Raw genomic sequence first — 26,443 nt, forward strand, 5'->3', positions numbered from 1 at the left:
CCCGCCCCGGGCCCCCCGCCTCTGCGCCCCGGAGCCCCCCGGAGCCCTGGCCCCCGCGCCCCACCGCTTAGCAGCAGCTGATGGCGCCGCAACCGGGCCGTGCGCTGCGGATCCCTGAGCGCAGCTAGCGCGGGGGAAGAGCTCTTTCCTAGACCCAGCGAGGCCCGGGCCCGGCCCGCCGGCTCCCTCGGGTCCGCAGGTGAGGAGGCCGGGCGGTGGTCGTCGAGGGTGGGCGCTGGCCGGGTGGCCGGGGTGATGAAGAGAGCGTCAGAGCTGAGGTTCCGCCCGGAAGGCTGCGCGGAGCTGGGCACCGCAGCGCGCGGGAGGCGGACAGGACGCGGGCTGCTGGCAGAAGTTGTCCTCCGCCGCTAGACCCGGGCCCTTCCCGGCGCTGGAGGAGAGTCCAAGCAGTCCGCACCACCGCCTACCACCTCCCACCACTAGAGCTGTTCTGCCTGCTTTTCATGTCCTAACTGGTACCTCTCTTCCCTATGCTCTGTGGTATTCATACCCCTCACCCCTACCCCCCACCCAGCGCCCCACACGGCTCTGGGAGTCAAATTCGAGGCACAAACTGCAGAGCATTAAGTGAAGGGGGGGGTCCAGTTTTTCCAGACACCTCAGTCCCTCGTACCTGAATTCCCAGCATTGCTGAGGTTGGGGTTGTGGGTTCTTTAGTGGAGCGGGGAGCCAGAGTTGAGGCGTGTTTAGGAGGAGGGACTTTGGAGTGAGGAAGGATCACAAGTGCCTGGAGAATGTGGCTCTGCCACCAGCTTCCTCCACCTTGCAGACGAAGTCCCAGACATTTGTCAAAGGCCAAATCTTGGATCCAGACTCGTCCTCAGGAGAGCCAAGGACTTAGTGGGGGTGGCAGAGTAATTATGTTTTAATTCGTGTACTTACTTGCCCTGGTGATTCCCAGTAAGACTCAATTCATTCTCTGTGCTCCACTATTGGCTGTGTGGTTTGTTTCTTACAAGGGATTCCCAGAGTCCGAGCAGCCGGGAAGAAGACTACAGAACACAAGGAGAGATCAGATTTCGGGAGACAGAAACTGGGTGGAGTGTAGAAAGTCAGGGGACGGCATGGTTACACGGAGAACTTACCTTGAGGGCAAGAGGTAGTATCCAAAAAAAAAAAAAAAGAAAGAAAAAGAGTTTAGCCTGCAGATGTAAAGTGAGGTTGCCTTATGAGATATCTGTGTTCCAGACAGAGGGCCTTACGTCTCTGAAATTCTATTTCTTCATCTCTGGAGTGGATTATGAAAAGGACCGCCAGTGTAGGGTTAATATCAGTTAACGTGTAAAATACTGCTGACAACAGTACTTAGACTTGTGTGAGTTAGTGTCCTTGCCTGTGCCCTCAGGCATGGACTTAGGAAGGCTTCTAGGATCTGCTTTCCTTTTGCCCTGGGCCTCTGAGTCAGAGGGTGAAGAGGAATAATGACTAAGAAAAATTTAAAAACGCCTGGCAGTGGTGGCACACAGCTTTAATCCCAGTACTTGGGAGGCAGAGACGGGAGAATCTCTGTGAATTTGAGGCTAGCCTAGTCTACAAAGCAAGTCCCTGGACAGAGTCCAAAGCTACAGAGAAACCCTGTCTCAAAAAAGAAAAAAAAAAACAAAACAAGAAAAAGAACACAGGGATTCATTTATTTACTCATTCATTGCTCTGCCTCACCCAGATAATATATCTGCTTTGGCTATAAGAACAACAACAATAAATTAAGTTTAGCCTTCCCCTAGAAACAAGGAGCCATACATTCTTAAAGAACAGTAAGAGTGCTAGCCAGGCAGTGGTGGCGCACGCCTTTAATCCCAGCACTCGGGAGGCAGAGGCAGGCCGATCTATGTGAGTTCGAGGCCAGGCTGGACCGACAGCCTCCAAAACAATACAGAGAAACCCTGTCTCGTAAAAACCAAAAAAAAAAAAAAAAAAAAAAAAGGTACAGAAATATGTGTTGACCCCACAGATGTCTTTAGCCTCAAAGAGAAAAAGAAGCACTAAGAATGAAATTGAAACTGGAACAAGACAGTCAAGGCATGAGCGGGGCACACTGAAAAGTCCGTGAGATCTGAAACAGGAAGTCCAAGCTGCTAGACTGCCCTGAAGGAAGGATAGGGCAGAAAAGAATGGGGGAACATAGGGCAGGCTGGAAAGGTGGGGGGCAAGAGGGATTTAAACATCTTAGGGAAACTTCAGATTCACCAGGAATGATGGCATATGCCTGCAATCCCAGCTAAGGATGCTGAGGCGGGAAAATTGCCATCAGTTGGAGGTTAGCCTGGGTTGCATAGTGCATTGCCGTCCATCCTGGACTACAGAGTAAGACCATTTTCAACAACAGCAATAGTAGTAAAGTAATTAATGAATAAAAAAAGTTTCATAAATTCATTAATTTATTATGTATACAGCATTCTGCCTGCATGTACACCTGCACTGCAGGCCAGAAGAGGGCACCAGATCTCATTATAGATGGTTGTGAGCCACTGTGTGGTTGCTGGAAATTGAACTCAGATCCTCTGGAAGAGCAGCCTTAACCTCTTAACCTCCAAGCCATCTCTCCAGTCCCATTTTAAACTTTTGGTTAGCAGACACCTTTTCTTATGCAAAAGTTTATCCTAGAAAAGACCACTAAAGGGGACTGGAAAGATGACTCCAAGTATAAACTCAGATGACGGTCTAAATTTAATCCCAGATCTCAAAGTGAAAGGAGAGAACCAACCCCCAAAGTTGTTCTTTGACCTTTACGTGTTCACGGTGACCTTAAGGGCCTCCCCCACCCCCCCACATACTTGGGCAAACGCACACACACACACACACTACATGGACAGTAAAATTTTTTCTCAAAATAAAAGATTAAAAGCAAAAGCCATCAACCCACCAAGTGTGGTGACACAGACATGCTTTTAATGCCAGCGGGTCTCTGTGAGTTGGAGGCCAGTCTGATCTACATGGAAAGACGCTGGCTCAAAGGCAGTGAGGGTGCATGCCTTTAGTTCCAGCACTCAGGAGGCAGAGGCAGGAGAATCTCTAAATTTGAGGCCAACCTGGTCTACAAAACTAGTTCCAGCACAGCTAAGGCTATTACACAGAGAAACCCTGTCTGGGATGGGATGGGAGGTGCTATCTCAAGGGGGAAAAAAGAGCAAAGCCACCAACCCTACCCTCTGGCATCTAACCCCTCCACCCAGATGCTGAATTCTAGAGCTTTATAGAGCAAAAAGTGAAAGTCGTTGGCTGAGATGACTCAAGTCCAGAGTACCATGATTCTACGCTTCCTAGGTATGGTCAGCCCAAATAACTATAAGAATTGAGAAGAGAGAACTAAGTTTCCTATGCCTGTGTTAGTTGTGGGCAGATAGAAAGGAAAGTGGAGACCAGAGGCTAGCAGGGGCTAAATTACAGGGTCAGGAGGTCAGGGCTCAGAGAGACAGAATGCGTAAGGCCAGTAAGAAGCCTTAGCAGATAAGGGCTCTTGCTGCCAAACTTGATGGCCTGAGTTCCATTCTTGGGACTCATATAGGAGACAGCGTGAACTGAGTCCCTTAGGTTGTCCTCTGATCTCTACATGCATGCTGTGGTATGCATGAGCTTGCCACATGCGCGTGTAAATAAATAAATAACAATTAATTAATTTTAAAAATTTAAGCTCAGAATTGTGCCAGGACCAGACACTTCCTGTGCCAGCTGCTTGGCTAACGGTTGAGGTCTTGAGAATCTGAGGCCTTTTCTACCAACCTTCCCAAAGGGAAGAGATACTTGTACCTCCCAGACCCATGAGACATGTGTCAGCAGGACTTGGAATTAACTATAAACTTTGCACCTTGCGCCACAGGTCCTTTTTAAATTCTGGGTGCTTTTTTATTTTAAGATTTATGTATTTTATGCAGGAGTGCTCTTTCTGCATGTATGCCTTTATGCCAGAAGAGGTCATCAGATACCACTGTAGATGGTTGTGAGCCACCATGTGGATGCTGAGAACTGAACTCAGGACCTCTGGAAGAGCAGCCAGTGCTCTTAACTGCTGAGCATCTCTCCAGCCTGTGGGTGATTTTTTTTTTGTTGTTTTGTTTTCGAGACAGGGTTTCTCTGTGGCTTTGGAGGCTGTCCTGGAACTAGCTCTTGTAGACCTGGCTGGTCTCAAACTCACAGAGATCTGCCTGCCTCTGCCTCCTGAGTGCTGGGATCAAAGGCGTGTGCCACCACCCAGTGGGTGATTATTCTTTTTTTTTTTTTTTTTTTTTTTGGTTTTTCGAGACAGGGTTTCTTTATATTGTTTTGGAGGCTGTCCTGGAACTTACTCTGTAGACCAGGCTGGCCTCAAATTCACAGAGATCCGCCTGCCTCTGCCTCATGAGTGCTGGGATTAAAGGCATGTGCCACCAACACCCGGCTACAGTGGGTGATTATTCTTAAGCTATGTTTTGTTGTATTTAATTTGTGTGCAGGGTGTGTGTGTGCATGCGATAACATGCCTGTGGGGGTCAAGGAACAACTTGTGGGAGTGGGCTCTCTCCTTCTGCCATGCTGATCCAGGTCTTCTGTTCATTTCATCAAACCTAGTCCCAAGCTCCTTTACCTACTGAACCATCTTTCCAGGCCTTTAGTGATTTGTAGTTGTTAATGAACTTTTTTTTTTCCTATCGAGCTACAAAATTAACATGGGAAAGAACTAGGAATACCAGGAGCAGAGAATCAAGGCAGACCTTGAAGTGGTGGGGACAGTTGACAGAGGCAGAGGATGTGAAACTCACTCAGCATCTGAAGGCAGGGAGTAGACAGAGCTGGCAGTGTGAACCCTCCGGCTGCTGCCGCCTGTCTAAACCACATCTAGGACACAGCTTCTGACGCCCGGTGGTCCTAGGACTGCATGTATGTCGTCACGACCTGCCGATTACCTGCCTCAGCTATTCTGATGTGCTGCAATTCCTCAGCCACATAGAGTCCCGACTGCTCCTAGTTCCCCCTCCACTCCTCCCCAAACACTCCTCACAGTAATGTCTAAGAATGAAAACTTGCCAAAATCGTTTGTGACCCAAATTTCCGCCCTAAGAAGAAAGAGCAGCCTGCCCAGTTGGAAGCGAGTGGTCGAGCCCATTTGGGAACGAACAGAAACAGCTGGTTGGCTCAGCGTCTCCTGTGGCCGCATCCAGGCTCTAGGGCTGTGTGGGAAGGACTTTTACCCTTCACAGTCATTTGTATGGCAGTGAGTGGGAACAGACATTTCTCTCTTCCTCCTAGGATAGGCCCACATACGTTATCCTTCAGATATGCACACAGCACCCACACAGATAAGAGAAGTTGAGAAACACCTGGGGCTTGAAATGTTGTTCCATGATAGAGTGTGTATGAGGCCCTAGAATCACGGACACTCACACATGTGTGCTTGTGCACTACTTGAGGTACACACAAACCCTCTCCTCCCGTACAGACACACAGTTCCACGGGCCTACAACTCATTTGGTTCCCCTACGTTAGGCCCCAGGGTATTAGGAAGTCTACCTGACATCTGTTTCTCTTCTATGAGGACCCTTGAGGATGTCAAACCCAATACTGTCTGTCTTGATCCAGCGTATCTGCCCTGCCATCAGTCTACAAACTCCTCCAGATCCGCTCACTCGTGCATTCTGCAGATACTTACCAAGTGACTCCTAGTTGCTACATGCTGTGCTAGGCACTGGGGAACTGGAAGAAAACAAAACGTGTCCATCTTCTGTTGCTAACAGTCTGGCAAGGGAAACAAACGTCCCATAGACTCATGTGCCAGCAAGTTCATGAAAGAATAGTGCAGAGGAAGGCGTGGAGAGTGACTGGCAGAAGAGCATTTGTCTTTGGATGATCAGAGAAAGCAGCATTTGATTGGATGATTGAAGGGAGGGAATGGGCCTTCAGGTGAGTCTGGTAAGTTACTCCTGGCAGAGAAGACAGTTCCTAAAGAGAACCCCAGGCAAGGAGTGTGCTTAGAGCAGCAAAGAGGCCAACAGAGAGAACAGGAGATGAGGGGTTGTGCAACATTTGATTAGGACTTGGGGTTTCGCCCAGTGCGGTGGTGTACACCTATAATCCCAGCACTGCATGGGTAGAAACAGGAGGATCATACATTTCAGGCCTTCATCTGCTACAAAGCAAGACCCCAGCTCAAAAACAAGGAAAGAACAGGCTGGTGAGAGAGCTCAGCAGATGCAAGCACTGAGAACCTGAGATCAATCCTTGGAGCCCTCAAGGTTGAAGGTCAGAGTAAGCCTCCTGCAAGCTGTCCTCTGACTCCACATGCATGATGTGAAGTTATAATAAGTAAATGCCATTACAAAAAAAGATCTGGAGGCAGAGGCAGGCAGATGCCTGAGTTCAAGGCCAGCCTGGTCTACAGTTCAGCACAACCAGAGCTACACAGAGAAATCCTATCTTGGGAAAAAAAAAAAAAAACAACAAAAAACAAGGATGCCAGAGAGATGGCTCAGCCATTAAAAGTGCATACCAAGTTTAGTTGCCAGTACCCATACCTGACAGGTCACAACCACCTGTAACTCCAGCTGCAGGGCATCCAGCAATCTCATCTGGACTCCACAGACATCTGCTGTCACACGCGCGCACAGAGACACATACATATACACATAATTAAAGTAAATCTGTTTTAAAAAGAAAGAATTTGGGATTTGATGTGTAATGGGAAGCATTGGAGTTTTGAGGTATGGGCAGGGAGATATGACAGGCTTACATTTACTAACGGGGAGTTGGCTCCTGAGTGAAAAATAATGGCACAGGGTGGAAGCAAGAAGCCAGGTCTTACAGCACTGCAATGCTACCAGAGGAAGTTGGTGGCTTGGACTAGGGAGACAATGCCAAGTGATCAAGTGATGGATTTGGGATAGTTTTGCACTCAACTCAAGATGCTCTGACCTAAGTCTCCTAAATGCTATTATTATAGACATGTGCTACCACTCTTGGCCAGAGTGATTTTTTTTTAACTTCAAGGTCCTACCCCTAGATGAAGAACTGCAGACAACCAATGGTTGCTAAAAGAGGGAGAATCGATCTTCTCTAGTGGTTTAGTTATCCAATCCCAATCAGTCCTAAACAGTTATATATAAGAGAAACACTAAATGGTGTCAGTGTTTGTTTGTTTGTTTGCAGGGGAGGTGGAAATGGTGTAAATACAATACTCACATATGAAATTCTTTTCAAAAAATTCATTTTAAAACCTGCATTTCAGACCTTTAATCCCAGTGCTCAGGAGGCAGAGGCAGGTGGATCTCTCAGAATTTGGGATCAACCTAGTCTACATAATGAGCTCTAGGATAGCCAGGGCTATGTAAAGAGACCCTGTCTCAAGAAACAACAACAAAAAAATGAATTTATTTGTTTTGGTTGTTGTTGTTTTTCTGAGAGAAGTTTTCTCTGTGTAGACCTGGCTGTTCTGAAACTTGCTCTGTAGACCAGGCTGGCCTTGAACTCAGAGATCTGCCTGCCTCAGCCTCCCAAATGCTAGGATTAAAGGCATGTACCACCAAGACATTAATTAATTAATTGGTTTTTGAAAATCTGCATTTCAAAGCTGAGAAGATAGCCCTGTCTAGGGACCTGACTCTAATCCCCTGAGCCAGTGTATCTTGCATGTACTTGCAAGCCCAGTGTTGGGGTGCAGACACACAGGTCCCTGAGGCTTAGTGAGCCCTAGACTACTGAGAGACCCTGTCTAAAAAAGTGTGATACCTGAGGAACAATGACAGAGGTTGACCTCTGTCTCCCTCCCCACACACACACAGCCCTGTGGGGCCTGAGGATATTGCTCAGTTGGTAGAGTACTTTCCCAGCATTCATGACACCTAGATTTTGTGTTCCAGCACTGTTTTAAAAAGCGGGGGGACGGATATGGCCTGTAATCCCAGCACTCAGGAAACTGAGGCATGAGGATTGCCATGAGTTTGTGACCAGTCTGAGCTATATAGAGAACACCAGGCCTGTCAGGGATACATAGCAAGACCCTCAAAACCAATAATAACAATCATCATCATAAATTAATTAAACTGTTTCTCTTTACAAGTGGTTTTTAAAAAATATTTATTTATTATGCCTACATGCCAGAAGAGGGCACCAGATCTCATTATAGATGGTTGTGAGCCACCATGTCGTTGCTGGGAATTGAACTCATGACCTCTGGAAGAACAGTCAGTGCTCTTAACCTCTGCGCCATCTCTCCAGCCCCATCATAAATTAATTAAAATAAATGAAAAAGGTTGGACTGGCAAGATGACTCAACAGATTAGGGGATTTGTAGTCAAACCTGCCTGTATGGTTTCTATCCCAGAACCCGGAGAGGTAGGGAGAACCAACTCCCACAACTGTCCCTGACCTCCACTCATATAACATGGCATGTGCACATGCACAAACACACAAAGTGAATGAATGAATGCAAAAAAAATTTTAAAGAATAAAGAGTTATAAGCCTGGCATTGGTGGCACACGTCTTTAATCCCAGCACTCAGGAGGCAGAGGCAAGCGGATCTCTGAGTTCAATGCCATCCTGGTCTACAGAGCAAGTTCTGGGACAGCCTCCAAAATAATACAGAGAAACTCTATCTCAAAAAATCAAAAAAGAAGCCAGGCGTTGGTGGCGCACACCTTTAATCCCAGCACTTGGGAGGCAGAGGCAGGCAGATCTCTGTGAGTTCGAGGCCAGCCTGGTCTACAGAGCGAGTTCCAGGACAGCCTCCAAAGTAACAGAGAAACCCTGTCTCAAAAAAAAAAAAAGAAGAAGAAGAAGAAAGAGTTATTTACTCACTGTGTCTAATGATCAAGAGTCTGGTGGGTATTAACTGGGTTTTCCATCTTGAGTTCATTTGAATGGCTCATCTGATAGGTCAATCCTATTCATATTCATAATTTTAATGAATTCAAAGTCAATTGAATGGGAACTGTAATTACATCTGTAAACCCTTTCATCTTATTTTTTGTTGTTTTGTCCTGTTGAGGTTTCTCCTGCCATCTTTACATATTAATTATACAAAACGATGAATTCATTATGGCATTTTCTTCCATGCACACGGTGTACTTTGATCATACCTCTCAGCTAGGCACGTTTTCCCACAGCTCCCCTCTCTGCTTCTTTGGTTTTTGAGATGGGCTCTTCCTATGTGCCCAGGCTCATCTAGAACTCAGACTCACGTGATCCGCTTCAGCCACCCCAGTAGCTGGAACCACAGGTGAGTACCACCTCAGCTGGTGCCCCTCACCTTTGTATGTGAGTTAATCACTGAGTAAAACGCCATCACCTGCATAGTGCCACCCCACGCAAGAGGATGGGCAGGCTAATACAAGATGACATGTAACACAAGAGGCTGGGAAACGTGGGTACATGTAAGATCTTGCTTGTCACAAAAACTCAGTCCAAAAATCACTTAAACACTTTCCTGATCCCAAACCTAAACAAGGTCTTGAGGACTAAGGATGCAGCTCAGTGGTAGATAGTGCCTGCCTAGCACATGCAAGGCCGTGGCTGATCCCAGCACCTGGATGGATGCACAGCATTCTCTTCCAATTGTAATAATATACTTAATCCCTTTCTTTGACCAATTGATTGCTTCTCTTCTTCATTCTTACGATTGCAGGGACTTTGTTATGTTTATCACTGTGTCCTGTGCTTCGGCAACAGTAGGCATGAATAGACGGATGGATGGATGGATGGATGGATGGATGGATGGATGGATGGATGGATGGATGGATGGATGGAATGGAATGGTAGACCAAGGTAAGACTTACCCTATTCACACAGAAATGAACAAAGAAAGAAAGGTATAGTACTGAGTTACTGTATTAGTTGTCTGTACTAAGATTTTTTATTTTGGGGTTTTTGTTTGTTTTTTTGAGACAGGGTTTCTCTGTGTAATAGTTCTGGCTATCATGGAACTCACTTTGTAGACCAGGCTGGCCAACACCACCTGGCTCTACTAAAAAAAAAAATTAACTTTATTTTATGTAGCCCCGTGGTAGTGTAATATGCCTTTAATCCCAGCACTTGGGAGGCAAGGCAAAGAAAGGTAGGCAGATCTCTGTGAGTTCAAGGCCAGCTTTGGTCTATAGAGAGAGTCCCAGGACAGCCTCCAAAGCAATACAGAGGAAAAAACAAGGGGAGTGCTGGAGAGATGGCTCATATGGTTAAGAGCACTGGCTTCTCTTCCAGGGGTCCTGAGTTCAATTCCCAGCAACCATATGTTGATTCACAACCATATATAATGAGAGCTGGTGCCTTCTTCTGGTGGGCAAACACAAATGCAGGCAGATCACTGTATACATAATAAATAAATAAATCCTTTAAAAGAAATTGTGTGTGTGTGAGTGAGTGAGTGCTTTGCCTGCATGTATGGCTGTGGACTAAGAGGGCATCAGACCCCCTGAGTTACAAATGATTGTGAGCTGCCTCATGGGTGCTGGGAAACAACCCAGGTGACCTGGAAGACAGCCAGTGCTTTTAACCACTGTGCCATCTCTCCAGTCCTTTTTATCTCCATCTTACATCAGGAAAATAATGTCTCCTAGAGGTTAACTGTTGTGCTCAAAGTCAACACAGAAGGTAACCGAAAGAGCCAGGATTCAGACTCAGGGCTGTTCCCGGTGTAAACATTGGGTCTTTTCTTTGATTTGAAGAAACTAAGCACATACCTGTACTTCCAGCTGCCTGGGAGACTGAGGTGGGAGGATCCAGTGGTGAGTGTACAAGTTCGAGACCTGTCAGTTTAACATAACAAGACCCCATCTCAAAAACCAAAACCAACTCTGTGGGACCCTGTCTCAAAAACAAGCAGACAAAGGGTTGTCTGGAGAATGAGGCATGCCCCTGCCTCTGTGCGTGGGAGATGCCTGGTCACTTTAGTGTCAGTAAGTGTGAAATAGTCCACAGTGCCGGCTGAGGAGTGGTTGACAGAAGTGGAATAACATGTCCTTTCATCAACCCACAGATGGTCAGTAAGCATCCGGTGCCCTCCGTAGGCCAAATGCCTACCCAGTGCCAAAATAAAGGACCTGCTGGGTCAGGTTAGTGGGGCCAGGTGTGCTAGGGAAGAGAGCCCAGACAGAAGCCTGTGGAAATTAGGCTCTCAGGTGGACCTGCTTGGAGTGACCCTACAAATGAAGAGCTGTCCATCTTATACCTTGACCTCCCTATCTCAATGTTAATGTTAGTAAGCAGCTCTTCATCTCTCCCTCCCTCCTGTGAGGCAACCACAACCACGCACACCTGTAACAGAAGCGCTCCAAAGTCAGAGGTGGGAATGCCCAGAGTTGGGGGCTAGCCTGAACTACCTATCAGGATCTTCTCTCCCCTGTGATTTGAAGGAGCTCAGGGCTGAGATTCGTGTGGGAGACATAACTGGAGTAGATTTCAGGGTTCATCACTTCAGCTCCCTTTTTATTATTATTAATTGATTTTTTTTCATTTATTTTGCATTCCAACCAGTTTCCCCTCCCTCCTCTCCTCCTGTTCCTTCACTCCTTCCCCTATCCCCTGCCCATCCACTCCTCTTTTGTTTCTATTCAGAAAGGGGCAGGCCTCCCTTGGGTGTCAACAAAGCATGACATATCAAGTTGAGGTGAGACTAAACTCCTCCCTTTGTATTAAGGCTGGGCAAGTCAATCCAGTATGGGAAATAGGTTCCCAAAAGCCAGCTCAAGCATGGAACAGGCCTTGATCCCACTCGTTGGAGTTCCACGAATAGACCAAGCCTCACAACTGTCACACATGTAAAGGGCCTAGATCAGTCCCATGCAGGCTCCCTAACGGTCAGTTCACAGTCTGTGAGCTCCTATGAGCCCAGTTTAGTTGTTTATGTGGGTTCCTGTGTGATGACCTTGACACCTGCTGGCTCATACAATCCTTCCTCCTCTCTTCAACAGGATTCCCAGACCTCGGCCCAATGCACAGCTGTGAATCTCTGCATTTGTTTCCATCAGGCTCTCAGATGACAATTAGGGTAGTCACCAACCTGATTACAGGAGATGGCCAGTTCAGGCATCCTCTCCCCTATTGCTAGGAATCTTTTTTTTTTAAGATTTATTTATTTATTACATATACAGTATTTTTGCCTACATGCCAGAAGAGGGCACCCAATTGAATTGTAGATGGTTGTGAGCCACCATGTGGTTGCTGGGAATTGAACTCAGGACCTTTGGAAGAACAGTCAGTGCTCTTAACCTCTGAGCCATCTCTCCAGCCCCTATTGCTAGGAATCTTAGCTGAGGTCATCCTTGTGTATTCCTGGGAATTCCCTGGCAGCAGGTTTCTCCCTAACCCTGAAATGACCCCCTATCAAGACTTCTCCTTCTTTACTCGCCTCCTCTGTCCCTCCCCCAACCCGCCCAATCCCGCAAGTTCCCATGTCCAGTCAGCCCCGGTCCACCCATGAGATCTCTTTGAGTCCTCCTTGCTAATCTAGCCTCTCTGGAGCTGTGGGTTGTAGCCTGGTCATCCTTTACTTTACCGCTAATACCCACTTAGGAGTGGTACATGAGCACATACCATGTTTGTCTTTCTGGATCTGGGTTACCTCACTCGGTTTTCTAGTTCCATCCATTTGCCTGCAAACTTCATGATATCATTGGGTTATTTGGAGGGGTTTTTGAGGGGCAGTTTTGGTTTTTGGTTGTGTGTTCGTTTTGTTTTCCAGACAGGGTTTCTCTGTGTAGCCTTGGCCGTCCAGCAGGTGATGTCATTGTTTTTTACTACTGAGTAGTACTCCATTGTGTAAATGTACCACATTTTCTCTATCCACTCTTCAGTTGAGGGGCATCTGGGTGGTTTCCAGGTTCTGACTGTTACAAATAATGCTGCTGTGTCAGTTGTCAGTTCCCTTATTTTGCCTATGGAGAGCTGAGACCTCCAAGAGGGAGGGAGCTGGCCACGCATGACACATCTAGTGAAGGCTAGACCCAAAGTAATCTGCCCTGTCTTTGCCAACTTCTCCACTTGTTTGGCTGTCTGAGAAGCAGAAGAGGCGGGAAAAGGAAGCCAGGGCACCCCTGGGCCTCTGCTTCTTGGACTGTTAAATGGGAATAACAACCTCCCTGAAGACATGCTCATCGGCGTCGCAGAAAGCTAGTAGAGGGAGCTGAGGATGGAGGAATCCTCCCCCTGGAGGCAGGAGGACCTAGCACGAAGGACATCACAAGGGAGGGACCTGAAGGTGGGGCAAGGCAAATGGCCTCTGAAGATGTGGTTTCATCTTGTCTTCCACCCAGGTGGGGCCCAGGACTGGGTTGCCATGGATACCGTGTCCCTAGAGCATCAGATCCAGAGCGTACAACGCCACATCAGCTTCCTGAAAAAGGAGCAGATGGCTCTGCTCCGAGACCTGCACCTGGAGATCCTGAGGCTGCAGAAGCGCTGCTCAGGTGAGGCCAGTGTTCACCCAGGGCTGGGGCGAGGAGCGGTCTCTGTCACTAGCAGGGTCTCTCTCTTGGGGTGCCTCTCCTGGAGTTCCTGTGATGTGTCTGGAGGAGAATCAAGACTTGAGGTGGAGTGGGTTCTCAGGATGTGACAGTACATGACTGTAATCCTAATATGGGGAAAGTAGAATTAGGTCTCAGCTGTATCTTAAGTTCTAGGCCAACCTGGGCTACATGAGCCCCTGTCCCTCACCTGACCCTGCTTCCCCACACATAAACATTTTAAGGCTGAGGACCCTACTGAGTTAGTGGTTCAGGCTTCCAGGAATCAGTTCCAGGGGATTCCTGTCCTCTTGAGTCCCTTGAGCACCTGTCATCCTTTAGGAAGCCCAGGTGGGGAGACACATGTATGGGTAAATAGAGGGCTTAGAGCACTTGCCCACCATATACACAAGGCCCTGAGTTCTTCACCCAGCATCACACACATAAACATAAACATCAAAAAGTAAGGGACCAGCCGGGCGTTGGTGGCGCACACCTTTAATCCCAGCACTCGGGAGGCAGAGGCAGGCGGATCACTGTGAGTTCGAGGCCAGCCTGGTCTACCAAGGGAGTTCCAGGACAGCCTCCAAAGCCACAGGGAAACCCTGTCTCGAAAAAACAACAACAACAACAACAACAACAAAAAAGTAAGGGACCGCCGGGCGGTGGTGGCGCACACCTTTAATCCCAGCACTCAGGAGGCAAAGACAGGCGGATCTCCGTGAGTTCGAGGCCAAGCTGGACCGACAGCCTCCAAAACAATACAGAGAAACCCTGTCTCACAAAAACAAAACAACAACAACAAAAAAAGTAGGGGACCAACAAGAGTTCAGGATGATAAAACAGTTTGAGCAAGATGATGGAGACCGAGTGCCTCCATCCTAAGAGGGAGCACATCATCTCCCTGGAGGCTGAGTAGTATGCAGACATACTGACAAGTGGATGGTCTTGAACATCTAATCTCTCTGCCTCAAAAGTGCTGGGAATATAAGTGTGAGCCACCACACTCAGTTCTTCCAGTAGAGGTATTGTACCAACAGCTCAAAGGATGTCTGAACCCAATTTTCTGTTTATCTGTTTATTATTTCCTCTTCCTCACTGTGTAGCCCTCAATATCAGGCTGGCCTCAAATCCACTGAGATCCTCCTGCCTCTGCCTTCTCAAGTGCTGGGATTAAAGGCATGCCTACCACCACCAGACTCCAGTATTTTGTTTAGTTTAGTTTTTTTTTATTATAAGCAATAAATTTTTATTTAAAGGGGTTTGTTGTTCTTCATCCAGGTCACATGGGTTCAAGATTTCTGAAGAGAGTTGAGAATAAGACTTAAAATTTGTGAACTCAGGGAAATGCATGTATCTTCTCAGAAAAACACAGCACTATCAAGTGCCTGTTTTGTTCTGTGGAGAACATCTATCTTTGGTCACAGCGTTAAGAGCTTTTGGTTTTAGTTTTGTTTTTTCATACAGTGTTTCTCTCTGTAGCCCTGGCTGTCCTAGAACTCACTCTGTAAACCAGGCTGGCCTCAAACTCAGAGCTCCACCTGCCTCCACCTCCCTAGTGCTGGGACTAAAGTCATGTGCCACCACCAGGCTCCAATTTCTTTATTGTGAAAGTGATAAACCAAGACCGAGGAAGAAAGTCATACAATATAGCATCTGTGCAGTTTTCTGAACGTTCTCTACCTCTCTGTTGCCCAGAGGGAAAAACTGAGGCTAGAAAGCTCGAGTGAGCCACTCAGCTCCTCACATTAACACAGAATGTGAGTAGTTTTGACTCAGCCACTCGGCACACACAGATCCATTTGCCCCATTCCAGGATAGGCTCTTGGCCATCTATCTCCCCAGTGACTGGATGACCCCAAAGGCTACTTTTTCATCACAGGGACAGTGTCAGAGGAAAACAGGAGACTTAAAAAGCCTTACCATAGATCCTCTCATTTCTTCTTGTTTTCCCCTAATTCTGAGAACCTAGGTCCTTCCATTCTGGACACAGGATAGTTCCCATGACAACATGACAGGCAGGATTAGATGTCCCGCTAGCCCCCTCTGGCTCTCAGGTGAGCCTGGGCTTTGAGCCTCCTGTTTATTGATTAAGGAGATAAAAATAACTGGTCTTGTCTGGAACTGCCACTCTGGGAGCTGAGATGACTGGATCAGGCCCTCCTTCCAGTAGGAGTGAAGAGAAAGCGGAGGGAATAGAGGGAGGAGACTGAAGGGAGACCCATGAAGGCAGGCTCCATGGAAGCCAGGTGAAGATGAAGAACATGTTGTTTAGAAGTAGAAGTAAGTTCTGGGCTGATGGGATAGCCTGGATAATGGCTAGTCCCCTGAGCTTTAAGGGCTAACATAGCCCTAAGGTGAATTCTCTGTTTTTTCCCATTGCATCCTGGCACTAGTCCCTTGTAAGAGAGGGGCTGCTTTGTTCCCATTTTCCAAACAAGAAAACTAAGGCTCAGAGAAGTATCTTTATTAGTCCAGGGTCTTAGCATGTACTGATTTCATAGAATGTTTACATAACCTACGAGGACTCTCGTCAGAAGATGAGTAAAGAAAGATAGGGGAAGCCTGGCATGGTGGCACACATTTCTAACCTCAGCATCGGAAGGCAGAGACAGAGGGTTCTCTGTGGGTTCAAGGCTAGTCTGGTCTACATAGTGAGTTCCAGAACAGCTAGGGCTAGATAGTGAGATCCTACCTCAAAAACAAACAAAAGAGGAAGATGGGGTGTGGGGCCCAGCTGGGATTCTGTCTCCTCATCTCTCAGTTCTGTGGTTAATGGTTGGAAGAAATCAGCCCTTGACGAGTTAGTGGCAGAGCCAAGGTCCCTTAGGACATTTCATAGGCCTTGGAGGAGGGGAGAAATTGGTCCCCAAGAGTCCTAGGGATGGAGGCATCAGAGGCCTCCTAGTGGCCCCAGGAGGAGGTTCAGGCTCCGGTCATAGCTAAGGTGCTCAGAGCTCTCTGTGTCCCAGTAACAAGTGGCTTCCCCAGAGAAGGTAGTTCTAGCAAAGCCCTTGGTCCCTAAGAACGTTTGGAGAGCAGAAGAACAGACTGAGGTCACAGGCCTGCCTGTGTAGGTACTGCTGGGCAGTAATCCAGGAGGTGCGCCTCTTTCTTTCTTTGGGCTCTAAACTTCATCCCTGAAAGTGTTTTCCGGTTCTCCCGGTAGACCCTATGACTCCCAGCTCCCTACCCGGCACACTACCTCCAGTTCTGTAAGAATTAGAACCCAGAACCAGGAGTGCTAAACATTTTCTGTGTCACTGAGTTGTACACCCCTGATCCCTCCCTTTTCTGAGCTCTAGGAGTTGGGGGAAAGGAGGTGGGGCTAAAAATAGGGATCAAGCAGTAGCCCTGAGAGACTGGGCATTGAGAACACCAAAAATGAGTTTAAGAAAAATAAACAGATGCCGGGCGTTGGTGGCACACGCCTTTAATCCCAGCACTCGGGAGGCAGAGGCAGGCAGATCTCGGTGAGTTCGAGGCCAGCCTGGTCTACAAGAGCTAGTTCCAGGACAGCCTCCAAAGACACAGAGAAACCCTGTCTCGAAAAAACCAAAAAAAAAAAAAAAAAAGAAAGAAAGAAAGAAAAATAAACAGAGATAAGGAGGTGGCTGGCCCCAGCCCAGGAAGAACTTTTTCCTATACCAGTGACCTTGGTGATGTCATTCCCCAGGCTGGGTGCCCCTGAGGAGTCCCTCCCATTTCAACACCAAACCAAAGCCTGGTACAGCTTCCATCACTAGGTGGCGCAGTCCTCCTTAAGGCTTTCTTGTATAGTGGTCAAATGGGGTTTAAGAAAAGAGCAGGGATCTCCAGACCGTAATACCGGTATGATACTAGCTATGAAATTAGTGTCCCTTGTGTTCAGTTTGGATAGCTTCTGCCTATCTCTGTCACTCACAGAGCCTCTGGGCACTGCAGCATTCACCAATCAATGAAGCTTGCATAGGTCAAGACCCTGTGTAACAAGAGTCCTCCACAACCATCTGACCAGGCAGCAAACATATCACCCCTTAGGAAAAGTTAAATACCCACTTATCTCCTAAGCAAGCCAGGCTCTTCTGCCTACAGAGGTAGTTTCTGTTCAAAAGCCTAGGCACAAAACTTTTGCTAGAAAGATCTCTGGGCTTGGAATCCCCAGGCCCAAGCTGTACCTTCAGCATGTCTCTTCCCCTTGCTGGGGTGTAAAGTAACTGTCGGGGGTGGTGTAGATGGTACCTATAGATCTGTCCTTCCACTGAGTTGTGATTTCCTGACACTCACACCTACTCATGCATACACAAACCCCTCTGTTCTCTCCTCCCCAGAACTGACCCGTGACCTGGAAATGAGAGAGGTTCAGTCTCACCAGCAAGGTAAGAGAGATAGCTCTGAGCTCTGGTGGGAGGTGCATGAAGTCCAGAAGTTGAGTGTCACCAAGTGTTTTGCATATGTTTTATATATTACTATGGGGATGGGACACACACATGTGTGTGTGTCTGAGAACTTTTTGGAGTCAGTTACTTCTCTACTTCTACCACGTGGGTTCCAGGGATCAAACTCGGGTCATCAGGTTTGACAGCAAGTACCTTTACCTGCTGAGCCACCTCGCTGGACCAGATTTTGATTTTTTTTGAAATAAGTTCCCATATAGCAGAAGCTGGCTTCTAATTCACTATGTAGTCAAGGTTGGCCTTTAACTCAACCCCCTGCCTCTAGCTCCAAGAGCCAAAAAGGAAGATGCCCAACACAGACCTCTACCCCACCCCAGACACAGTGGTATGTACAGACACAAACACATACACTGCACGCATGCACACACACATGAAATGAATGCCACAATGAAAGTTTAAAGTTGTGTTTTGTTTTGATTTTTAAGTCTTATTAGGGCAGAGCATTGTGGCACACATCTTTAATCCCAGCACTCGGAAAACAGTCCCGAGAGACCAGACCAGGTCAAGAACTAATATAGGGAAGAGGAAAGGCTTCTGCGTGGCCTGGAGCCAGCTGGTGCAGTTGACTCCCAGTGTCTGGTGGCGCCACTGGAGAGGCAAGGGCGACTTTGTCTTCAGCCAGTGTCTTCGCCATGATTTATCAGATTCAAGGCCACCTGAACTACACAGTGACACCAGGAGACTGTTCTGTGTTGAGGTACTGCCTCATTCTGTAGTCCCAAAGGACCTAGAACTCACTATGTAGACCAGGTTAGCTTCAAATTTGTGACCATCCTCCAGCCTTAACCTCTCAAGTGCTGATATTACAATTCTTAAGAATTTACAGAAGGGGCCAGTCGGTGGTGGTGCACAGTTTTAATCCCATCACTCAGCAGAAGCAGGTGAACCTCTGTGAGTTCAAGGCCAACCTGGTCTACAAAGTGAGTTCCAGGACAGCCTCCAAAGCTACACAGAGAAACCCTGTCTCAAACAAACAAACAAACAAAAAAGAATTGATAGAAGGAGTTGGAGAGATTGCTCAGTGTTTATTGACTGCTCTTCCAGAGAACCTGGGTTCAATTCCTAGCACCCATATGGTGATTTACAATGGTCTGTAACTTCAGACAGAAGACTCAACACCTTCACACAGGCATACAGGCAGGCAAAACACCAAAGAACATAAAATAAAAATAAACAAATAAATAAATAGAAAACAAGTTAGCAACAAAAAAGAAAAAAAGGTCATTGGTGGCACACACCTTTAATCCCAACACTTGGGAGGCAGAGGCAAGTGGATCTCAGAGTTTGAGCCCAGCCAGGTCTACAAAGTGAGTTCCAGGACAGCCAGGGCTACGTAGAGAAACCCTGTCTCAAAGGGAAAAAGACAGAAACCTGGACATCGTGGTGTACACCTTTAGTCCCAGCACTTGGCAAGCAGAGGTAGCTCTGAGCTTCAGGCCAGCCAGAGCTGCATCTGAGACCATTGCTGGGGTGGGGAGGGGTGAAGAAAGGAAAGGAAAAACAGAAGAACTGACTTTTTCCATACTGATGTGGTACTGATGAGTTACAGTTCTTACACATCAAAAGCTCAAAAGAGCAAAGACGGCTGGAAACTTTTCAGCTAAGCTGTTAGAAGTCCTGTAGATCAGCTAGGACACATAGGGACTCTTACACTTGAGCCTACTCTGTCCACTTCTTCATATGGCACTCATGGACACTTCTTGGTGTCTCTGTGCTTGGAGAGAGGGGACACTCACTCATCCCTGACACTAGTCAAAGAGTTACATGACTACAGACACTTTGACCGCTACTAGCTTTTCTCTGAAAAGATTTTTGGGTTCATCAGATCTCAAGCCACTACTTAGTAAGGAACATAGCCTCTTTTGCCTCTGTGCCAAGTCCCGGGTGTAGATGGGGAGAAAGGTCCAGGAGGAGGGGACCTCAGCTCTGACTCTGCATGATCACCTAGGGAGATTTCAGCAAAGTCACTTCTAGAGCTAATTAATGCCAGGGGTTCCAAGTTAAACAGTCTTTGATAGTGCCTGGGAAACAGCATGTGTTAAAGTTCTTTGCATTGTTCTGATACGTATCTATGGTTAACTCCTGCTGTAAAGGCATTGGCAAAAACTAGACCAGTCAGCAAAAACAACTCACAAGATGGGGTACATGTTCCGTGAAGGAAAGGACACCCACCACCACCTCCTGGGCACACTCACAGTTTCTCAGCCCTGCTCTTATTCCTGTCACATGGGCTTTTGCATGCACAAGCTGTTGCCTCTCCAGGAGTACCCTTCTCCGGGAGAAGCAGTTACACCCTAGCTCTTGAGCTCTGAAGCTTCTCCTTCTTTGATGGCATCAATCCCCCTTTAGAACCAGAACATTAATTTGTTTTTCTGACACATGTCAATACTGGCAACCTGACATGTTTATGGCTATTTACTGCGCTGTATGCTTCCAGAGAACACAGGGGCAGAGACTTGAAACTCAACTGATCAGATCGCTTTCAAATGAATGATCATTTGCGTTTAAGCCAAAGAATTAGAGGCTAAGGGTAATTCAAGGGTAAGGTCCCTATGGCTGAATTTTGAAGCGGATGGGGGGAGGGGAGAGGTCGCTGGGCCAACTGAGTTATGTTTCACGCCCTTGAAGGCATCATCGCCCCCTTATTCTCCCTTCTCTACAGAAGAGGTGTCCCGGGAGCTGGAGAACAAGTGCCGCGCACTAGAGTCTCAGTTGGAGGCACGAGCGGCTGCCAACGCGGAGCTGCGAAGGGAGGTGGCGCAGCGGGAGGCGCTGGTGTCTGCGCTGCGCTGCAGCCTGCGCTCAGAGGAGCGCCGCTTTCTGGAGGAGCTGCGGCGCCGCAGTCACCGCGCCACCGTGCTGGGCACCGAGCTGCAGAAGCACACCGAGGCGGCCGCCTACCTCTCCTGCCAGCTGCACGCCGCGCGCCAGAGACTGCAGGCCCCGCGCCCCGGCGCCGCTGCCGCCGAGCCCCGGCCCCGCCGACGCGCACAACGGGCCCGCCGCCCTCCTGAGGCGGTTGCCAAGGGGCCGGGCCGGGACTGGGCGACCTGGGACGACGCCGATCCCATGCCGGACCCCGCGCTCTTCCTATACCCACGGAGGCCGCCGCGACTCAGCGCTCGCGGTCCGCGCCCTCTGCCACGCCAGGAGCTGCTGGACCAAGATGCCCCGCACCCCATGTCACACCAGGAGTCCCCGGACCAATGCGGCACGCATCCTGAGCCCACTGATTGCTCGGATGCCATGCCCAGCGCCCTAGGGGATTCTGAGTAGGCGCAGGGCAGGCAGTGGCGACTGAGAAGGCAGGCCCGGCTGGGCGGGATCAGGGATGGGGCGGGATCCAGCAGGCAGATCCGCCCCAACTCCGCCACCCACTAGAGCTGCCCCCGCTTGTGTGTTTCCCCAGATGAGCTACCCGCTCCGGAGCGCACTTTTTTTGTGGTAGACTGGCAGTAATAGCCCTAATCCGGGTCCCACCCAGCCCCTGGCAGGGGGAGGAGCGGGGTCTTGTCTCCCTGGAAAGCTGACAATCCCTTGTAGGACCTACAGGAAGGAACACGGTGGCACTTGGCACCGCTAGGCCTGCAAGCTCCCCTTTCCTGCTTTCTCACCCCCAGCCTTGTGTTCGGGAGAGGCAAGTTTAGGAGCTAGCTCGTGTACTCGGAAGTAGCTACTCCCCACCCCACCCCACTGATAAGTCCTTGAAGGTGAGCAGGAACACTTTACAATCTGTTTTAGAAATCACGTCCCCTCAGAGCCTCTGGGTTCCTGGTAGCAGTAAGCATAGACCCTTGGAGCGGGTTGTGGAAGAGGAACTGCTTGGGTCTTCCCAGGTCTGCCATGTAGGGGTGCAGGAGATAGGCAAGCTGGGGCTCAAATTTTGGCAAGGGCTGAAGGGTCTTTCGCCTTCAGTTCTTGGGGCCGCCTCAGAGACTTCCCAGTCCTGTTATAGGTGCTAATCTTGCCCAGCTTTCCAAGCAGCTGGCTGCACCCAGAAGCAGGAAGGAGGGCCTGGCCTCTTGGAAGTGGCAGCTATCCATAGAAATTTGATTTGCTGGGGAGGAACGTGGATACCGGTTAGTCCTCGGCGGTGCCCACCCCTGGAAAGGCCCTTAAGCCCATAGAACCTGCTGGTGGTAGGTTGGTCCTATGCTCTCCCTCTTAGTTGGGAATGGCAAACAGAGAACAGAATGTTGGCACTTCCCTTTCTTCCCAGTTCCCCTTACTACCAAAGGCAGGAAGAAGCTTCAATCCAGTCCATCATAGGCCCCATACCAGAGCCCCGCTCCGTCACTCTTGATCTAACCTGCACTGAGTCTTAAGTGCCTGAGAGGTCTTCCCTGGGGTTGCTGAGCGGGGATGCAGAGGGGATTCCTCACTTCACTTGGACACCGGGCCCTGGCAGGTCCTTCCTAGCCCTGACTAAGGTATACCACATTGTGTGTGTCACCCAAGGTCTTGAGGTGAGCAGAGTCAGCCTTTGTAGTTCACAAACTTCTCCAGTCATGACCACCAGACAGAAAAAGAACTTTCGGTTCATACCACCCACTCTAAGAGGAAGCAGGAATCTCACAGGAAGCAGAAGGCAGTGAGCAGTGAGCACATTCCAACCCCATTCTACACACAGACCCCTCCCTGCTCTCTCCTTTCTAATGGACAGCTAAGGCCACTGAGCAATGACCAGGGCTGAGCTCTCTAATTCCTGGGTTGGATGGCAGAAGTAGAATCCCTACTAGGCCCCAACTGCTACCCTTCACTCCAGGGGCAGTACCTGTACCATTTATCTCCATTTTGTGTGACTCACTGCCCTATCCTGCCACACTCCCCACCTGGAACCTGCCTGTGTGAGTACTCACTCTACTCCCTTGAAGGTACCCAAAGGCCACTGGGAGGGGAAAGGCCTCTTTCTCTAGGAGCCTATGCAGATCTACATCTCTTATAACCATACTTTTGGGGTGAACAGGGTGACTGTTGATTTTTCTAGAGAGAGTCCTTTCTAATCCCATTCATGCACTAAAAGCCATAGCTACCCTGACTAGCTTCCCTTTAAACTATAGCAATAGCCCTCTTCTTTTCCCTTCTGGGCACCCAGGATGTTCAGCTTTCTCCATCACACCCCATCCCCAGGGATCCGATAGTAACCCGCCTATCTTTCCTTCCAAATCCTGTTCCTTTTCCAACAGCCAGAGATAATGATACTTGTTTGTGGGGTGCTTGAAGATCTCCCAGGTGAAAGGGTCTAAGGGCATCTGACTCCTACTCGAGATCTTGGGGTGGGGGAAGGAAACAATGCAGCTCTTCAGGAGTGAGGGAATGATGAGAGGGCCTAGGCAGATACAGGATTCTCCTTTCCTCTTCCTCTTCTGGAGATAATAGAAAGCTCCCTTCAGGACAGGCAAGGACTCCCTCAGCCTTCCCAGTCCGGGACAAGCCATGCCCTTTGTTCCAGTCCTTCCTGGACCTGGCTACAGGAATCCACCTGGTCAAAGGAAAAGTACCAGTGTGGGTCCAGGAATGGCCCGGTGGTAAGAAAGGGAAAGACCATTTCATTCCTCTTTGCTGTATACATCCTCATTGAGAGACTGAAATGGTTCTTACAGACACTCATAAGAGTAGGGCTCCTGCCACAGTGTAAGAATAGACAGACCCAGAAGGGAAGACTGCATTGCAGTCCTACATTCTAGAAGTCATACAGGAATGAGTGAGCAATTCAGTATGGGGCTCTGAACCCTTTGTTCCTGTGTCCTTGCCAAGGCAACCTGTTCTTTGGGGACCAGTTGTGGCCCAAGATGGGGTAGCTCATCCTTATGCAAGCAGCAGGATAGAGTTGTTCTGGATGGAGATGGAAGGGAAGGAGAGCAGAGGGTATGGAGCATCTTCTCATTTAGGGGGCCAGGCGTCTCCTAAGCACCCTTTCATAGTGATGTACCAGCCTCGAATGGGATACGTGCAGGGCAAATGGATCCTGCTCCAAATTCTCTGTTGGCTGCGCTTTTTAATCCAATGCTTTTCTGAGTGTATTCACTCACCTACAGAAATAGAGCCCTGTGCTTTAGGGGTGACTATCATATGCCTTATTCTTAATAAAACGTTTGGAAAACATGTAAGTCTGTTCTCTTGCTGGAAGTGGTGTTGCTTACCTACCTCCAATCCAGCAAATGTAAAGTAGGGAGTCACAGATGGAAATCAATGGATACAGTGAACCAGATGTCTGATACCCCACGCACAGACACAAATATGCTCTTCAGGGCATGAGGTGACTTGGTCCTTTGCCAAGGCCTGCCAGCCTCTCGTTGCACCCCCAACCTGAGTAAATATTGGATGAGAGATTTCCTAGAAAGGGATAGGTTGGAAGGATCCTGCCTAAAACTGTTTATTGTTCTGGTCTAGAAAGAATCCCAAGGTTTTGGCCTATTGAGCTACCCATGTTGTCCTCCATCTGATAGAATTGCAAGAAGCCCAGCATCACAGAGACAAGCCCTTTCTCATCCTCTGCTAATGGGAGTTACCTTATGATCACAGCTTCAAGAGTTCAGCACATCTGAAACTGTGCTTTCAATGGCTAGAGTAAGCTCTGCACCCGGAACATGAAAAGGACATTGTTTTTACATACAGCCCTCCCCTGCTGATAATTGAAGCCTCTTCATTTTGCTCACGTAAGGTCAGTCACTTTCACTGGGTTGAAGATGTGTCCAGGAGTCACTCCAAGCCAGTTAATTAGTCAATCATAGGCTTTTTGTTGAAAGTCCAACACTCCATCTTACGTGCTAAGCCTGCAGCAGTGAAGCTCACGTAGGACTGTTAGCAAGGACAAACTCATGGGGGGCTATGGTAGTCTATGAACTGGAAGGCATGGTAGGTCATTTGCCACTACAAGGGTGAAGGTGTCCAGGAAAATGAGGAAGTGGCTTGGGAATATGGCTCAGCCTGTAGATTGCTTGCCTAGCATACACAAAGCCTGGTGTTCCTGCCAAAGCACTATGTAAATTGGGCATGGTGGCATATGCCTATAGTCTTACTACCCAGGAGGGACTAAGGTGATCACAAGTTCAAGTTCATCATCCACTACATAGTGAATTTAACATCCCTCTGCTACACACAAGGTCCTCTTTCTAAAATGGGGTAGAGACCCCAAGTTTGAGTTTCAGCACCCATGTTAATTCCAGCCCTAGGGAATCCAACACCTAATTCTGGCCTCTGCAAGCACACAGCATACACACATAGTCATACACATGAATAAAAAATAAATAATAAAAATAAATAATAAAATATTATTTTTTAAATATTGGGATGAGGAGGCCGGACGGTGGTGGCGCATGCCTTTAATCCCAGCACTCGGGAGGCAGAGGCAGGCGGATCGCTGTGAATTCGAGGCGGGGCTGGACGACAGCCTCCAAAACAATACAGAGAAACCCTGTCTCGTAAAAACCAAGAAAAAAAAATATTGGGATGAGGAGATACCTGGAGTGGTCTATAACCACAGGTGTCTGAAATCCCTTATATGGTAAGTCCCATCCCTGTCCACATTTTCCTTTTTTTTTTTTCCGTGTATTTTCTTTTTTTTTTCTTTTTTTCTTTTGGTTTTTCCAGACAGAGTATCTTTGTATTGTTTTAGAGGCTGTCCTGGCACTCACTCTGTAGACCAGGCTGGTCTCAAACTCATAGAGATCCACCTGCCTCTGCCTCCCGAGTGCTGGGATTAAAGACGTGCGCCACCAACGCCCGGCCCAGCCAGTACTCTTAACTTCTGAGCCATCTCTCCAGCCCTGCTTTTTCTTTTATAAGACAGGTTCTCACTTTGTAGTCCTGCCTGATCTAGAAACAACTGCCTTTGCCTGGACTGCTTGGATTATCTACATTTCCTTTTTTGTCTCTTTTAAGTTTATATATTTATTAATTATGTATACAGTATTCTGCCTCCATGTATGCCTGCATGCCAGAAGAGGACACCAGATCTCATAGATGGCTGTGAGCCACCATGTGGTTTCTGGGACTTGAACCCAGGACCTCTGGAAGAGCACTGAGCCATCTTCTCCAGCCTTTGCTTGTTTGTTTTGTTTTGTTTTTGAGACAGGGTCTCTCTGTGTAGCTTTGAAGCCTTTCCTGAAACTCTGTAGACCAGGCTGGCCTTGAACTCACCTGGATCTGCCTGTCCCTGCCTGCCATGTGCTGGGATTAAAGGTGTGTGCACCACACCCAGCTCACATTTGGTTTTTTAAGTCAACTACATTGATTGATTCATGGGTTTTCCTCCTCATCTTCCTCTTCTTCATCTTTTGTAGATTTGGGATTTTGAATTTAGAGCTTGGCCTGTGTACCGTACTACTGAGCTGTGGTTCCATACCGTTCTAATTTAAATTTTTCATTACTATTAATTTTTAATCAGTACTTATGGTGGCAGCTTTGTTTGTCTTGTTTTTGCCTTGAGTTTGGGTGTCATGGTGAAGCCCAGGCTGTCCTCTGCCTCTGTTTCACAAATGCTGAGATTATAGATGTACACCACCAACAACCAGCTACTTCAATTAGTTAGTTAGGCTTTTAGTTTTTAATTATTTTTTAATTATGAGTGCTTTGCCTTCATA

The 26,443-nt window shown here is 48.1% G+C and overlaps 1 protein-coding gene across 2 annotated transcripts; it reads left to right on the forward strand.

Annotated features, from left to right (window-relative positions):
- On the forward strand, positions 1-23,963 carry Ccdc92b (coiled-coil domain containing 92B). 2 transcript variants are annotated; one of them, XM_021225665.2, is made up of 4 exons: positions 1-199; positions 13,234-13,386; positions 17,733-17,780; positions 20,521-23,963. In XM_021225665.2, the coding sequence occupies exons 2-4, from the start codon at positions 13,257-13,259 to the stop codon at positions 21,132-21,134; spliced, it is 792 nt and encodes a 263-aa protein (XP_021081324.1). In that variant the 5' UTR covers positions 1-199; positions 13,234-13,256; the 3' UTR covers positions 21,135-23,963. The 2 variants fall into 2 exon arrangements, with proteins under 2 accessions (XP_021081324.1, XP_040605062.1); XM_040749128.1 differs by having other exon boundaries at positions 20,524-23,963.
- The last annotated feature ends 2,480 nt before the right edge of the window (positions 23,964-26,443 follow it).

This window comes from Mesocricetus auratus, unplaced genomic scaffold (assembly GCF_017639785.1).
Source record: "Mesocricetus auratus isolate SY011 unplaced genomic scaffold, BCM_Maur_2.0 Super-Scaffold_100007, whole genome shotgun sequence".
Classification (NCBI taxonomy): Eukaryota; Metazoa; Chordata; class Mammalia; order Rodentia; family Cricetidae; genus Mesocricetus; species Mesocricetus auratus.